General features: G+C 37.8%; 1 protein-coding gene across 2 annotated transcripts in view; it reads right to left on the bottom strand.

Annotated features, from left to right (window-relative positions):
• ZNF654 (zinc finger protein 654) overlaps nucleotides 1-16289 on the bottom strand; it is a 93477-nt gene extending 77188 nt beyond the window's left edge. For both annotated transcript variants that reach the window (XM_039255594.1, XM_039255592.1), the window contains exon 1: nucleotides 16032-16289. In XM_039255594.1, coding sequence (XP_039111525.1) covers nucleotides 16032-16220 — 189 coding nt within the window. In that variant the 5' untranslated portion in view covers nucleotides 16221-16289. The remainder of the gene's footprint in view (nucleotides 1-16031) is intronic.
• Nucleotides 16290-16359: the final 70 nt, after the last annotated feature.

The raw sequence follows: 16359 nt of genomic DNA, 5'->3' as shown, positions 1-16359 counted from the left end.
GAGAAAGAGAATCTTAGCCATACTCCACATTCAGCTCGGAGCCCAAGGTGGGGCTCGATCACATGGCCCTGGGATCACAACCTGAGTGGAAACCAAAAGTCAGACGCTCAACCAACTGAGCCACCCAGGCACCCCAGCACTAACAATTCTCAGTACTAAAACTCAGTTCAAATGCTATCTCATCCACTAAAACTTTCCCAAATTATGACTCAAAAGTCATCTCTCCACGTGAACTTGTAGAGGACTGAACACACCTTGTGTTCATGGCACTAACCACCATTTCCCTGTCTTAGGTTTATGTTTCTTTACTCATTCATTTATTCTAAATTTACCAAGTGCTTACTGTGTACCAAGTATCCTAATGCTCTCATTTTTAGTGGAAGGAAAATTGGTAAACAAAAATATGTTAGATAATGTTAAGTGCCCTGGAAAACAAAACACAGAGTAAAGGAAAAAGAATGTCAGAAGTAGGATGCTACTTTATACTTTATCTGGGGTGTTCAGGGAAGGTCTCCATCTCTCTTATAAAAGGACATTTGAGCAGAGTCTGAGAGCAAACCATATTCATATTCAAATAAAAAGTGTCTCTGGCAGACAAAACAAAAGCCAAGTGCAAAGGCCAAGAGGAGTGACATACTTATTCAAGTCGAAGCCAGGGCAAAACTGCTAGAGCAGCTGAAGGTAACTAGTAGAGGCAAAGAGTATCAGGAGATTAGTCAAAGAGTGAGACAAGAGCGGGATCATGAAGCACCACAGTCGACTGTAAGAATTTCGGGGTTGATTCTGAGACAGAAAAGCACGGAAGGTTTAGAAGAGATCTCACTCTCACATCTTTAAAAGGGTCACTTTGGCTGTGTGGAGAACAAACAGAAAAACTGGAAGCAGGGAGATAAAATAATCCAGGGAAAAGATGACTGTGGTTTGGATCAAGGTCATAACAGTACATGCGGTAGTCAGATATGTCTTTTCTCCCTTACCAGATGATTCAGTTCCTTGGAGGCAGGGGTTATGATCTTTTCCTCCCTAAATCCCCTATGATCACTAAGATGAAGCTTTTCACATAGTTCACAGCCAATTTCTTCCTTTAGGGATACTTTCTACAACACTTTCATAGTAGTTTACATATCTAGACCTATGCCTAAAATAATTAAGGATAAGTCAACTAACTGATATAAAGAAAAGTTATATACTGTTGGACAGACACATGTGCAGCATTTTATGAGCACCTTTTAAGTTAGGAGTACTTAGCAGTTGAAGGTAACTTCAGACTATAAGAGAGCACAAATTATATCAAGAGTTTAAGAACAAAATAACTTCAGTTAACACAGAACATTAAGAAACTATAAATATAATAATTTCTGACTTTTTTCATAAAATCAAGAAGAGTTAAGAAGGAGCTGCATAATATGAGTTAAGTGCCTAGAAGGGAAGCAAAAATTGCATATCCACTCTAAGTACACAAACACAGGAGGACACACAGGAAATCAAAGTAATGAAAGTTTTAAGGTCCTTATAACTTAGTTCTACCTAATTATTTTAGAACTTTCTCTTCTCTTGATTATAAGTTATGTATGCTCACTGTAGTAAATTTGGATAATATATGCAAAACTCATTCATCTGCAGTTTTGTACTGCAGACATACAACTCCCTTCAAGCTGTGTGACTTGAGATTAGTTGCTTAACCTCTCTGAGTTTCAGCTGCACTATTCATAAAATGAAGATTAAAAATAGTACTATCTCACAGGGTTGTTGCAAAGAATAAATGAGAATCTAGGACAGGGGCTGACATACTTTTTCTTAAAGAGCTAAAAAGCAGCTTATGGACCATATGCATTCTCTAATCCCAACTACTCAACCCTGCTATTGTATCATGATAGCAGCCACAGAAAATGTAGAAATGAATGTACATACTCCAATAAAGTTTTATTTATAAAAACAGGTAACACTGCATGTGTCACAATGGTTTAATGCAAAGGCTCATAACCTTTCAGTGTGTTTGTATTGTTATTGGGTTTTTTGTTTTTTTAGCAAGTTTTGAAATTCTTGCTAAGAGAATCTGGGAATCTGGGGGGGGGGGGATTGGAAAAAAAAAAAAAAAAAAAAAAAAAAAAAGAACTTTAGACCACCTCATCAAATACAACTTTTTGCAAATAGTTTCAGAGTTCATAGACTTTCTGAAGTATATGAATGGCTACTATATATTACCATCAAAAAATCCTATTTCTAATGAAGTAGCTCATTTGATTTATCTTTACCATACTTTCCTTCTCTAAAATCTACATGTGAGCACAGTGAGACTGTACCAGCCTACATTCAAACTGTGTAATCCTGATACCAATTTTTCCACCTAATTTTTATTACATTTTCCTAAGTCATTACAGTCACTGCAAACATCATTTTTTAAGCCTGACATTTTAGTTTATGAGTTTGAAAAGTTTTCATCTTTTTTTTAACGTTTTTAATGTTTTTTTATTTATTTCTGAGAGAGAGAGACAGTGTGAGCAGGGGAGGGTCAGAGACAGGAGACACAGAATCCAAAACAGGCTCCAGGGTCCGAGCTAACTGTCAGCACAGAGCCCGACACGGGGCTCGAACCCACAAACCGTGAGATCCTGACCTGAGCTGAAGTTGTACGCTTAACCGACGAAGCCACCTAGGCGACCCAGTTTTCAACTATCTTAAATGTTCTGCTTGCTTTTCCATTTTCAATTCATTCCTTTCATTAATTATAATTAATGCTATGATGAACAGCTTTATATCCAAATTTATATTTCCTCAAAAATTAATGTGTTAAGGAAATTACTAAGCCAAAAGGTAAGAGTTATTTGTAATATATTTTGATGAATTATGGTCCAGAATGGTTGTGATGATTTTTACTCCCACCAGCTAAAAATTATATTTGTTTCATTACACCTTCGTGAGCATCGAATATAAGTTTCAGACTTTACTTTTACCTAAGAGATCTTCGGACAAGTTTCAAATCTATCTAAAATTAGATAGATAACAAAATCTAAAAATGAATATCCACTGTACTCTGGATTAGTAAAATTTCCACACACTCAAGGTTCTATTCTAAGTAATATGGAGGGTAAGAAACTTTAATCATTTATGGGGCACCTGGGTGGCTCAGTTGGTTGAGTGTCCAGCTTGAGCTCAGGTCACGATCTCACAGTTCAGTTCATGAGTTTGAGCCCTGCATGGATTTGCTGCTGTCAGCCTGTCAGCACTGAGCTTGCTTCGGATCCTCTGTCCCCCTCTCTCTGCCCCTCCCTGACTTGCGCTCTCCCAAAAGTAAATATTTTTTTAAAAAATTAATCATTTAAGGTAAATATCTAAAACATATTCCATACTCTCCTGCCTTCAAAACACAGTAACATAAAATAACTTCTACCGGTTTGCGATCATCATAACTCTTGCATTTTAAGAATAAACACTGTAACGAGCCACTGCTTCTAAGAGAGGTATATCCCATTTAGGTGGGCTGGGAGGAAAATATAAAAGGGTTGAGAATCACTTTTTTTTGTTTCAGTTTATTTTATTTCGAGAGAGAGTGTGAACAGGAGTGGTTCAGAGAAAGAAGCACAGAGCCCATGTGGGGCTGGATCTCACAAAAATGTGAGATCATGACCTGAGCTAAAGTCAAGGGCTTAACCGACCGAGCCACCCAGGTGCCCCGAGAATCACTTCTTAAAAAAAGCTTCTGATACCTTAAGTTTGATTTTTTTTCTCTCTCTCTTTTACATTCATGAACATCTTTAATTTCTGCTGCCTTGAGTCTTTTTTAATCACAATTTCTACTCAGTCCATAACTGCTTTATCAAAAAGATATGCACAGAGGCTACAGTAAATACCAAATGCACATTCCTAGATACAATATAATGTATGTGTATATTGAAACAACCAAGTATACAGGCTCTTGACACTCAGGCTGGCCAGATGCCAATCCAATGACCATATACTCGTTACATACAGTGACTTAGTCAAGCCATTTAATATCTCTTGGTCTTAGTTTCTGGATCTGTAAAAGGAACAATGGCAAATAATCTATAGGGTAGTGGATTAAGTGATTAAAAATAAAAAGTAAAATGACTTATCACAGTATCTAATACTTGGAAAACACTCAAAATATGACTTACATATAGATATATAGAGTATTACAATAAGTAAATAAGTAAATCACTTAGTTAATATCCAATAAGTAAATCATTTGGATATTAAAAATAACACACACACCAGTGATAATAGTGATTAATGAGTATTTAGAACATTTCAACCTCAAAATGGACAATGGTTAATTTTAGTAAACTCTAGTTATAGAAATATATTTTAATAAACTCTGTAAGGGGTGGTGCCTGGGTGGCTCAGTCAGTTAAGCCTCTGACTCTTGCTATCACTTTAGGTCCTGATCTCACAGTCATGAGATCTAACCCTGCGCTGGACTCTGCGCTGACAACATGGAGCCTGCTTAACATTCTCCTTCCCTCTCTCTCTCTCTCCTTCTTTCTCTCTCTCGCTCTGCCCCTCCCCTACTCACTCCCATGCTCTCAAGTGCATGCTCTCTCTCTAAATAAACAAACTATGTAGGGGCACCCGGTGGCTCATTCAGTTGAGGTTCTGACTCTTGATTTCAGCTCAAGTCATGACTCCAAGGTCGTGAGATCGAGCCTCACTTTGGGCTCTGCATTCAGCATGGAGCCTGCTTAAGATTCTCTTTCTCCCTCCCTCTGCCCCTCTCCCCTGTTCACACCGTCTCTCTAAAATAAAATATTTGATGGATGGGGGTTTGGGGAAGAGGGATAATGGGTGATGGGCATTAAGGAGGGCACTTATTGGGATGAGCACTGGGTGTTGTAAGCCAATTTGACAATAAATTATATTCATAAAAGATAAATAAAATACTTAAGAAATATATGTAAAAAAATAAAAATAAGGGGCTCCGGGGTGGCTCAGTCAGCTAAGCATCTGACTCTTGATTTCAGCTCAGGTCATGGTCTCAAGGTTGCTGAGATTGTGTCCCACATCGGGCTCTGTGCTGTGAGTGGGGAGCCTGCTTGGGATTCTCTCTCTCCCTCTTTCTCTGCCCCTCCTTTATGTGTGCACATGCCCATTCTCTCTCTCAAAATAAATAAACTTACAAATAATAATAAATTTAAAAAATAAATAAAAATTTTAAAACTGTGTACACATTTCACTGCATTATATATACACATAATTTTCATGGTATAACTGTGCACCTATTCACAGTGCCCCCCCCATCCTCGGGGGATAAGTTCCAAGACCCCCAGCAAATACCTGAAACCACATATAGTACCAAACCTTATAAATACTATGTTTCTTCCTATACATAAAGATCTATGATAAAGTTCTTTTTTAATGTTTATTTATTTTTGAGAGAGACAGACAGACAGAACATGAGTGGGGGAGGGGCAGAGAGAGGGAGACACAGAATCTGAAACAGGCTCCAGGCTCTGAGCTGTCAGCACAGAGCCCGACACGAGGCTCGAATCCACAGTCTGTGAGATCATGACCTGAGCTTAAGTCGGAGACTTAAACAAGTGAGCCACCCGGGTGCCCCTCTGTGATAAAGTTTAATTATAGTTAGGCAAGATAAGAGATTAACAACAATAACTAATTATAATGTAGAACAATTGTAACAATTTCCTATAACAAAAGTTATAAGAATGTGATCTCTCTTTCTCTCAAAAATATCTTGTAGTGTGCTCACCCTTATTCTAATGATGATGTGAAATGATAAAATGCCTACATCATGAAATGAAGTCAATGACACAGACCATGTGACAGAGTGTTAGGCTAATACTGACCTTTTGAAAGTATATCAAAAGGAGGATCATCTGCTTCAGGACCACAGCTGACCTCAGATAACTGAAACCGCAAAACACAACTGCAGATAAAGGGGGATACTCTACGGGCATAACTACTTCTCTTCCCTCTCTCTTTCCTCTGTACCATGTTTTACCACAAATGGAGCCAGAAAATGAGCCTGTCGCCCACTTTCTCAAAGTTAATTAACTGATCAATTATAAAATATCACTCAACCCTGAATGAATATTAACTAATCATGTTTTCAGTGCCTTCACCTACACAGATAAGCAATGCTGAACAAAAGTACAGACTAGTGGTTACTCTACATTCATAATCAGCAAACTGATTCTGTAGGTAGGTTCTGTAGGTGAATTCAGCCTATGTCTCTGAGAAGCTATCACTTTAGAACTCCATTCACATTAAATCTCCAACCAGTGCCAAGTATTCTAAACAGATTTTCCTGCTACTCCTGAAGCTCCTATATAAAGCAACCTCTACATTTGTGTTTTGAATCTTATCTTTCCTTCCCTTTTTGGAATCTTATAGATTATCCCTTCTTTCTTTTGTAGATTTACCTCTTCCTTTCAAATGAATCATTTTTATCAGATTTTAAACATGCCAAATTCTCACCACTTTTTTTTTTTTTCCTACATCCTCATCTTTAATTCATAAGCTCTCCACCTTCTACTTATCTTTCCTTCTCCTTTAAAAGTCACCTAAGAGTGCCTGGGTGGCTCAATCAGTTAAGCATCTGACTTCGGCTCAGGTCATGATCTCATGGTTCGTGGGTTCGTGCCCCACATCAGGCTCTGTGCTGACAGCTAGCTCAGAGCCTGGAGACTGCTTTAGATTCTGTGTCTCCCTCACTGACCCTCCCCTGCTCATGCGCTCGCTCTCTCTCTCTCTCTCTCTCTCTCTCTCAGAAATAAATAAAACATTTTAAAAAAGTCATTTATACTTACCGTCTCTCTTTCTTTGCCTCTCACTCTTCAAACTACTCCATTTTGATTCCTTCCTACTGCCATCACTACATCAAAACAGCTCCACTTAAAGTCATCAAACACCTGCATGTTAATTCAATGGTTGGATCTCAATGGCTTTCAATGTCAAATACCATTCACTCCAACCTGAAACATTCTCTACCCTTGATTTCTGTGATACCATAGTTACTTGGTTTTCTCCAACCTCTTTAATCTTTCTCAGATTTCATTTGCTCAATCTTTTCTACCAGGCAATTTAACTGTGGAGTCGCTAAAGATTCATTTCTAAGTCCTATTCTTTTAACACTCCATATTATTTCCTTATGTTAGCTTAGTATAAATACACGTGGCTTCAAATACCATCCGTTCACACAGCTAGGATGACCAGACCTCTCTTCTGCACTCTGGATTCTGTAAATCCAGGTATCTTTAAGATCTCTCATTGGATGAGAAAAGCCATTTTAAATTCAACATGTTCAAACTAAACCAAAGAATCTCAGCAGACTTCAACTTGCCCAAGAATCCAAAAATAGGCAAGTCTCTTGTAGGCTCTTGTTTTATCATGTTGTATACCTGTACTTCATAGAACTTATCAAAGCTATAACTGTATACCAAAACAGGGACAATGCTTGTTTGCTTACCACTATATATCCAGTGTCTTATAAAACTGACAAATTTTGGGGCACCTGGGTGTCTCAGTCGGTTAAGCCTCCGACTTCGGTTCAGGTCACGATCTCATATTCGTGGGCTCAAGGCCCACTTCAGGCTCTGTGCTGACAGCTCAGAGCCTGGAGCCTGCTATGAATTCTGTGTCTCCCTCTCCCCCCCCCCCCCATACTTTGTCTCTGTAACAAAAATAAATAAAACATTAAAAAATTTTTTAATAAATAAATTAAATAAAACTGACAAGCTTCAACTATAATATTAATGACTCTTTTTCCTACAGCCTAAATTGAAAGCCTTTTAACTATTTTCATATTCACCACTGCTTTGGAGAGTTGAGTGTACTGAGTGTCAGTGTACTGGACTTTTAAGTCTTATGTAACAAATTATACAGACCTCCTCTCATGTTTAGTTTGCCACCAGTATTCCACCATGGCTCTAACCAGGTGACATTGACTGGGTATCATACTAGGGAACAGATCCATACTGAATAGAGTACACTAGTGAAACAATGAACTGACCTGTCAGAGAAATACGGAGCTAAGAAATCAATGTGATACATATTACATGAAAGCTAAAGGTTACCAATCTAGTACTAGATTTATTAGAAATTATAAAACTTATAAAATACTCTCCAATTTAGACTAGGTACTACTATAAATGATTTATAACATAACTAGAATGAGTATTTACTTAAATGAATTACCTCAGATTTCAAATGTCCTACTATCCTTACCATTACATATTACTATACATTTAAAATGATATACCAATTAACCATTTTTCACTGATCACTTATTTTTTCAAATAACTTCCCAGACACAGATTTTGCCATAGCTTTATTAAATTAATTTAAAATTCTCTTTTTGGTTTTGTTTTTAATTGCTAAGGTATAGTTTAGCACTTTTTGGCAGAAAAGTAAAGATTCAGTGCCAACAATAATAGTACAACTGGTGCCTCACTTCTGTTTGGCAGAACTGCAAAATGATGGTATCATTAAACACTTCAAGCAGTGAACTTCATTTAAAAATATTTTCTTCTACCATTTTATCTACAAAATTAAAATTGAGATCAATTTTTTAAGCCAGTATGACGGTGGTTATTAGAAATCAATATGGACATACTTTTAATGCAAGACTGTATATAAATAGTTATTTAAATTTAGGGCCTCACTGGATTACCTAAAATGACCTTTATAACTTCACTTCACCAATTCATTTTTCTTTTAATTCACATACTTTTAGGAAACAAAGAGTTAAAATTTCACCATACTTAAGTAATCTGATAGTGCATTTATTTCCAGAAAATAAGGTAGGGAGGTAAGAAGAGAAAAAATAAATTAATTAATTATGGGGCTTTTTAAATGTTTATTTATTTATTTTGAGAGCAATAGCATGAACAGAGGAGGGGTAGAGACGGAGGAAAAGAGAGGACCCCAAGCAGGCTCCATACTCAGCACAGAGCCCCGTGTAAGACTTGATCTCATGAACCGTGAGAACATGATCTAAACTGAAATCAAGAGTTGGAGCTTAACTGACTGAGCCATCAAGGAGCCCTAAAATATGTTTTTTATACTTTATTTTTCCTCTGATTATAAAGGTAGTTGGTTTAACTTAGAAAATATAAAAAATAAGTAAGTATAAAGAAAATAATCAAATTCAGCTATAAACTTATCACTAAGAAGTTATCCACTATTAACAATTTGGTATATTTCTTTTCCGTCTTTTTTATTTACAGAAGTGAAATTACCTGCTTCTTGTGTTTTTTCAGTAGTTACTATACCATAAACAGTTTTCATATGAATAAATATTCTTTAAAAGCATGACCTTTGGGAGAACATAGGATTCTACTATATGTAACAACTCCCCTAACTGCTCATTAAAGTGATTTTCAATGATTTGCCATCATAAATAATATCATAAGGAACAATGAGTACCATTCAATTCTGAAAGTCAACCTAAAACACATTAAACAACAACTAATCAAGATCAACTCATCTCCCCATCAAAATCTAGGGTTCATTTTATTTTGTTTTTCCTAATTATAATAAATTAATGTGTTTCTATGTAATTCACCTTTTATGAACACTGGAAATATCCCAAATGTATGAAATTTTGAAAACTATTTTTAAAAAGCTGAAATTCTAATTTGCAACTTAGTAATAAAAAATTATTTTGCAAAGAGGAACAAAGTAAATTTGTGTGATTAAATTATTTCTAGCTCTGAATATTCACTACAGAGTACATCAGGAAGTAGGATACTCTTTTTCAAAAGTAAATAAATCACTACGAATTAGTTTCAGTTCTTTTCCTTTTCATCATATCTATCATTCTCTATTGAGCTAAAAAACTAATTTGAGACTTCTAGTTAAATATGGCAGATTGAACACACATTTATTTCTTCTTCCACTTGAAAACTCCACTAAAATATTAGTAAAAATATTTCAACAGAGCTTAACTCACAAGTAAAAAAACAATGAAAAGGGAGAGATGACAACATTTAGATAGCTATTATTTAGAAAGGAGGAAGGGAATTTGGGTACAAGCTAATTTGTACTGAAGAACACCAGAAAATCTCAGGAATGTCCAACACCACATATCTCTAAAAGTGGAGGTAAAAAATAAATCCGTTGAGAGTCTCCCCAATCCCTTCCCCTACTAAATCAATGTAAACTCTGGATTCTCTGGAAAGGCTAAACTATAAGAGACTCAGAAATAACAAGGCAGAGGAGGAAGGGGTTAGAGGGAAGGAAAGTGGATATAGAGAAAAAGGGAAGAGTGGTAAAATCAAAGCATATGAACTGAAGAGTAAGATGGTAAGGTACTCCCCATCTCTATCTAGTAGGCTAATTGATCATATTTACAACTAGAAAAAAAATATTTATAAATATGGAGGTAAAGATTATAAGAGCCATAAAAGAGTTGCAACTGACTGCCTTCGGGGAATATATGGGTTAAGAAGGGGACAGAGTATGCTGCTTTTTGCGGGCTTACTGGTTGCCTCTCTAATATCTTCCTTGCTAACAAAATCACAGACCTGTTTATCAGGAAAAATGATACCAAAAAAAAAAAAAAATCCTAACATTCTTTTCAGATGGGGATACCTAACAAGATGGATATGAAAGTCACTGAGTTGGATTTGGGCAATATATGTTTGACTTACCCCAGAGACACCCTGTTCCTGCTACTTAGAACCCAGATGTGATGGCTGGAACTCCAGCAATTATGTTGGGTCATGAGGCAAACTTGAGATAAGACAAGGATGACTGATAAGAAAGAGCAAATGATGGTACAGTGATCATAAAGCTACCATATCACTCCCATATACTATACATTCAAGACTTTTCACATAAAAATAGAAATGTATAAAACTGTTGAAGGTATTTAAGTCATGTCTTTATTAGCACCAAAATGTGATTCCTGATATTTAAGTCCTGCACGATATTTTAAAGTAAATACTTATAAAACATTTATAAAGATTAAAAGTAAATTAAAAAATAATTCTAATTAATACCAAGATTGTAAATAATGTATTCTTATACCCTAAGAAACTACTAATGAACTGTAAATGCTATGTAAGTTCTACATTAAGACTAAGAAATAAAGACTGTATTTTCAAAATACAATTAAATTTTAATTTCTCTAAATTAAGAGATATTAACAAGTATTTTAAACCATGAGGCAAACCCTTTTTTTCTGGGAGATTGTCTCTTGGGTACATATTCAAGTGCCCAGTACACAGTAATTGTTAAAATTTACTTAAGTATCATTGAATACTCTTTTGCCATTTGTATCAGTAATACGGATGTCAAGTATCCACTGAGTTCCAAAGTAAGGGTATGGGGGGATTCACAACTTTGGCACTATTGGTATTTGGAGCCAGATAATTCTGTTACTGGGGCTGCTCTATGCATTTTAAGACGTTCAACAGCCTCCCTGGCCTCTACCCACAATATGCAAGTAGCAATCCCCCAATTAAGACAATCAAAAATACTGTTTTTGCCAAATGTCTGCTGAAGGAAACAAAATTTCAAAATGCTGTTGTTTTTGCAAATCATTTACTATTTCATCAGGGTCTTCTAGTTAAATAACAGAATTTACAGCTGTAACATTCTCAAATTTTCTCTAAATTTTATTGTGTGATATAAACTAGAAGGGACCTACAGATTAGATTATCTCTAATGTTCCTCTTAAACCTTCAGAGGATTTTGCAGGACAGAAATATTAATAGCTTCTATCTATTTAATCTTAACTCTGTGCTAGGCATAGTACTGAGGACTTCAGGTTCATTCACTCCTTTTATACTCATGGCATCCTCATGGGATGGCTATTAACCCGACTGCAGTAAAAAACAATTCAAAAGTCTATTTTAATCAACATACCCAAAGTGTTTCCAGAAATATTTGTTTATCACTCACTACGTTCATTCTAGCACTAAACTAAGAAGAAAGTACCTTAACTTGGTAATATGCAATTTTTTTTTTTAAATGTTTTATTTATTTCTAGGAGAGAGAGAGACAGCGTGAGCAGGGGAGGGTCAGAGAGAGAGGGAGTCACAGACTGAAACAGGCTCCAGGCTCCGAGCTGGCAGTCAGCACAGAGCCCGACGCGGGGCTTGAACCCACGAACCGCGAGATCATGACCCAAGCGAAAGTCGGACGCTTAACCGACTAAGCCACCCAGGCGCCCCTGTAATATGCAATTTTTGATGAAAACATTTCAGTTTATCTAGGCAACAAGGTAAGTTGAATTGTTACAACCATCAGGCATTGGAGAAATAGTTCACAATACCAAACAAGTCAGAGAAACAATAATTATCTGTTTCTTGAAGTATTTTTTATACTGTGACACAATGAAAGAGGACTTCTGCAATTATTCACCCATGTTTCCCTGAGTACTTCAAGTAACTATTTTTCCCCTTTGCACCACTTGCCCCCCAAAAAAATCACTTTATAATTATTTGAAGATTTATTTGTAATTTCAATCTGCCTTTCAGTAGAAATTGAAGGCTGGGTTCAACTCCCAATTCGCTCTGCTACGGGAAGTGAAAACAAGTTAACTTGTTCAAGCCTCAATTTCAACTATGTAACTTGTATAATAAAATCAATATGAAGGCCTTAAGAGTTAACAGGCCCTCAATAAAAATTATTTCCCCCCTCCTTTCATCCTCAAAGCAAATTAAATATCAATTAAGGGCCAATTCTATTTAAGCATTTGTTCAGAGTCTACTAATAATAGCCAAGGGCGGATGTGATAGGGGCAGTTAGCCCAACATTACACCCGGTAACTACTGGGAAACCAACCCCTTCAATCTCCCAAACCCATCATCTCAATAACTAACTGAAAGCTGAGGGGCTATTCCATCAGTTTGAGATTTTACAATTATTGGTATTGTTTCTCAAACAGGAAAGTACATCATCAACAGTACTGAGTGTGGGTATAATTATTACCACTTTATATCACCTGCTGTCTTCTGTTTTCCTTGTGTTAAAAAATACAAGAACCTTTCTTGAAGTGTTCCTTCCTCTCTCCCTTCACCCACACAACTAACTGCCAAGAAATTTTGATTCATATTTCTCTCTAAAAGGAGGAAGATAAATTGGAGCCTTTATTTGCAATGCCAGAAACTTCTGTGTATAATTCATATATACATATTTTTTAAACTTTTTGTAATGTTTATTTATTTTTGAGAGAGCGAGCACGCGCGCACAAGACAGGGAGGGGCAGAGAGACACACATACACAGAATCCGAGGCAGACTCCAGGCTTCGAGTTGTCACCGCAGAGCCTGAAGTGGGGCTTGAACCCACAAACCATGAGATCATGACCTGAGCCACAGTTGGACACCCAACGGACTGAGCCACCCAGGAGCCCCTAATTCATATATTTGTTAACTGACACCCACTCAAGTGCATATTATCCATTTTGCAGATTACCCATGATTAAGTAATTTACTAATGAGCATAAGTTACTTAATATTATCCTTAGTGAATATTAGAAAGCCAAATGCTTAAAAAGAAACAAACTTTGGGAATGAGATCCACTGCTTCCTTTACTGGCAAATGAAAGAGAGCTACTATACTAGAATCATTATTATCAATGGATAAAATTCAACTTAAGACAGATAATCTTTTACTCCATCTTAAAGTTTTAACATGAACAAGAACTTTACAAAGCTCACCTGCAAGGTGGAAATAGGACAAGAACCCAGGAACGGATCTACTGGTAATCTAGAGTACTATAAAATATGTAATGAGGTTTCAGGTAAAAGTTGGTAACATGAAAGTATGTCAGTTTAACTGAACTCATTATTTAGCAATATAAAATAAATGTTCATTAAGTACTTCCTGTATAGTTTATTTTCTTGGGTTCTTAGGAGGCAGCGAAATTTTATAGAACCATCAACTTCATTTGTTCTTAAAATAATTTACTGTCACTGTTCAGATGTTATATTTCACAGGCCAGATTTTATTCAATTGTTCTTAAAACTGATATCTAGGTACAGAAGAATAGTTAAAAGTTCTACCAAAATGTTCTGGCCCTCAAAATCTTAAATGCTACAGCAGTTAACAATTACCTGATCAAGTAAATTGACAAAGCTAAATGTAACCAAAACCAAGTTGCTCATTAACAATATAAAAAAAGCAAAACACAGAAAAAAAATGGAAAACAAAATTTTTTTGCCTGTGAATATATTTTAAAATTCAGGGGCGCCTGGGTGGCTCAGTCAGTCGAGCGTCCAACTTGGGCTCAGGTCATGATCTCACGGTTAGTGGGTTCGAACCCCGCGTCGGGCTCTGTGCTGACAACTTGGAGCCTGGAGCCTGTTTAGGATTCTGTCTCCCTCTCTCTCTCCCCCACTCATGCTGTGTTTCTGTTTCAATAATAATAAACATTTAAAAATTTTTTTAAGTAAAATAGTAATTGCAACCTAATTTTCAGAAGCTTAAAATTCTCGTAGATGCAAAGTATACTGATAACATGGTTTCTACATGTAAAACATACAATAAGAAGATACGGACTGTAAAGACACTGAGCCTCTCCAGCCAGTGAATGCCAATACCAAATGTACATGGATACATATGCTTCCAAGACAGTCACCAAACAGAGAGCAACGCCAAAGAAAACTGACACACTTCCTACCAAGACAATTGCTACCTTCGAACCAATTTATCTATAGAAGTGGGAGGAGGGAGTCAGAATACAATCTAAACTAAACCATTAAAAACTTACCTGAAAATGTCAACTCCATCCTTTTTCTTTCAATGCATGGAAAGGCATAACATCAAATTTCAGCAAATACAATACCCACTTCTTGTTAACTTTATTCCTACTTGTTAACCACATGAAATTAATAGCTACCTTCAATTAACATGCAAAAGTCCAAACCCTTCACATATTCACTCACTTAATTACTCTCCCTATTTGACTGAAGAGGAAACTAAGGCACAGAGACTAAGTAACTAGTAGGTTACTTAGGTTACCAGGTAACACTCCTCGGAAGTGATGGATCCATGCAAACTCTATACATCGAAAATAATAAATAAAAATGGGAATGGACTGTTAAAGGAATAAAAAAAAAATCCAAAACGGTCCGCAAAACAAGAGTATTGTGAATGAGAACGAAATGTTTAAACTATAAACACACGAAGATGTGAATGTAAATTACACAAATTTTACCTAGACAAGTACTTTCTTGCTATAATATTTGATTATAGTCAAACAGTTTCAACTACATCAAATCGTAGTGGCAGACGACCAAGTAAATAATTTACCGTCACTGTTGAGACACTGTATTTTACAGACTACATAAAATACACTGTAATTTAAAACATGAAGGGGGTGGTAAGGCAACCGGAGCGATAGTTTAAGGAAAACTACTTTCTCTATCAGCAGTTCATTAGAAAACAAACTACGTGTGTCGGGGAACCAGGGTAAGAACAAGATGACAATCACACTGCCTTAACCCCACCTCCCCAAAAAAGTAACTAACAGTGGGTCAGCGCCTGAACCAACTGCATAACTGGCCCAGTGGGATCTCGTGAGGGGATGACAGGAGACCCTAGCCGAGGGGGAGGGGTGGCGATGACAGGAGAGGGGGCGGTAGAGAGAAGGCATGCCTCCCATCTCCGAAAAAGGGGAGAATACAGGGGGCAAGGGGCGGAGAGGGGAAGGCAAGAAATGTTGCCCGAGATTCCAAATGAGGTGAGAAGGAACAGGGTAGGAAACCTAAGAAGGCGGGACCCTCGGGCAGAAAGGGGTCTGTTTGGAGCAGAGGAGGCATGTCAGTATACAGCTTTCCTGCCAGCTGATCCCCCCTTCTGTCCAGCCCCTCCAACCCCTGACAAACTCACTTTCTCAGCAACCCTAAACCCGCGGGTCATCCCAGTCCCGCTCCCTGCCCCCCACCCCAAGCCGGATAGGTGGAGGAGGGAGCTTCACTCTCTCCTTGTTGGGCTGGTAGAACGGACACCGGACACAGCCCTGATTCGAGAACGAAAAGACCAGGAGAAGCAGGGAGGCCCAGGACCCGGGTGACAAGTCCGGGCGGCCGACGGGCGCCTCACCTGACAGAAGCGTCGGCAGTAATCCCGACTGCTGATCCCGAAGCCGCCGACACCGCAGCTGCTGCTGCCAGCGCCACCTCTGCCGTCACCCGCAGCTCTAAGCCCAACAGGGCCTGGCGGGGACTCCACAATGGCCACGAGCTCTTCTCCGAGGCGTTCGGCCTCTTGATCGCTCTCTTCCTCCGCCATGAGGCTCTCGCCGCCCAGCGCGTACCAGCCCCTACGCCGCCGCCGCTGTAGCTGCCTCGGCTAACCTCCTCCTCCTCTAGTTCCCTCCCCCTTCCCTCCGCCTGAGCCGGACAGGGGCCTCTCGGCTGGCTCTACTTCC

The sequence above is a fragment of the Hyaena hyaena genome, unplaced genomic scaffold, assembly GCF_003009895.1.
Source record: "Hyaena hyaena isolate Hyena2069 unplaced genomic scaffold, ASM300989v1 scaffold_534, whole genome shotgun sequence".
Lineage (NCBI taxonomy): Eukaryota > Metazoa > Chordata > Mammalia > Carnivora > Hyaenidae > Hyaena > Hyaena hyaena.
Note: the sequence above shows the minus strand (reverse complement) of the source record. Positions and strands in the feature narration are given on the sequence as shown.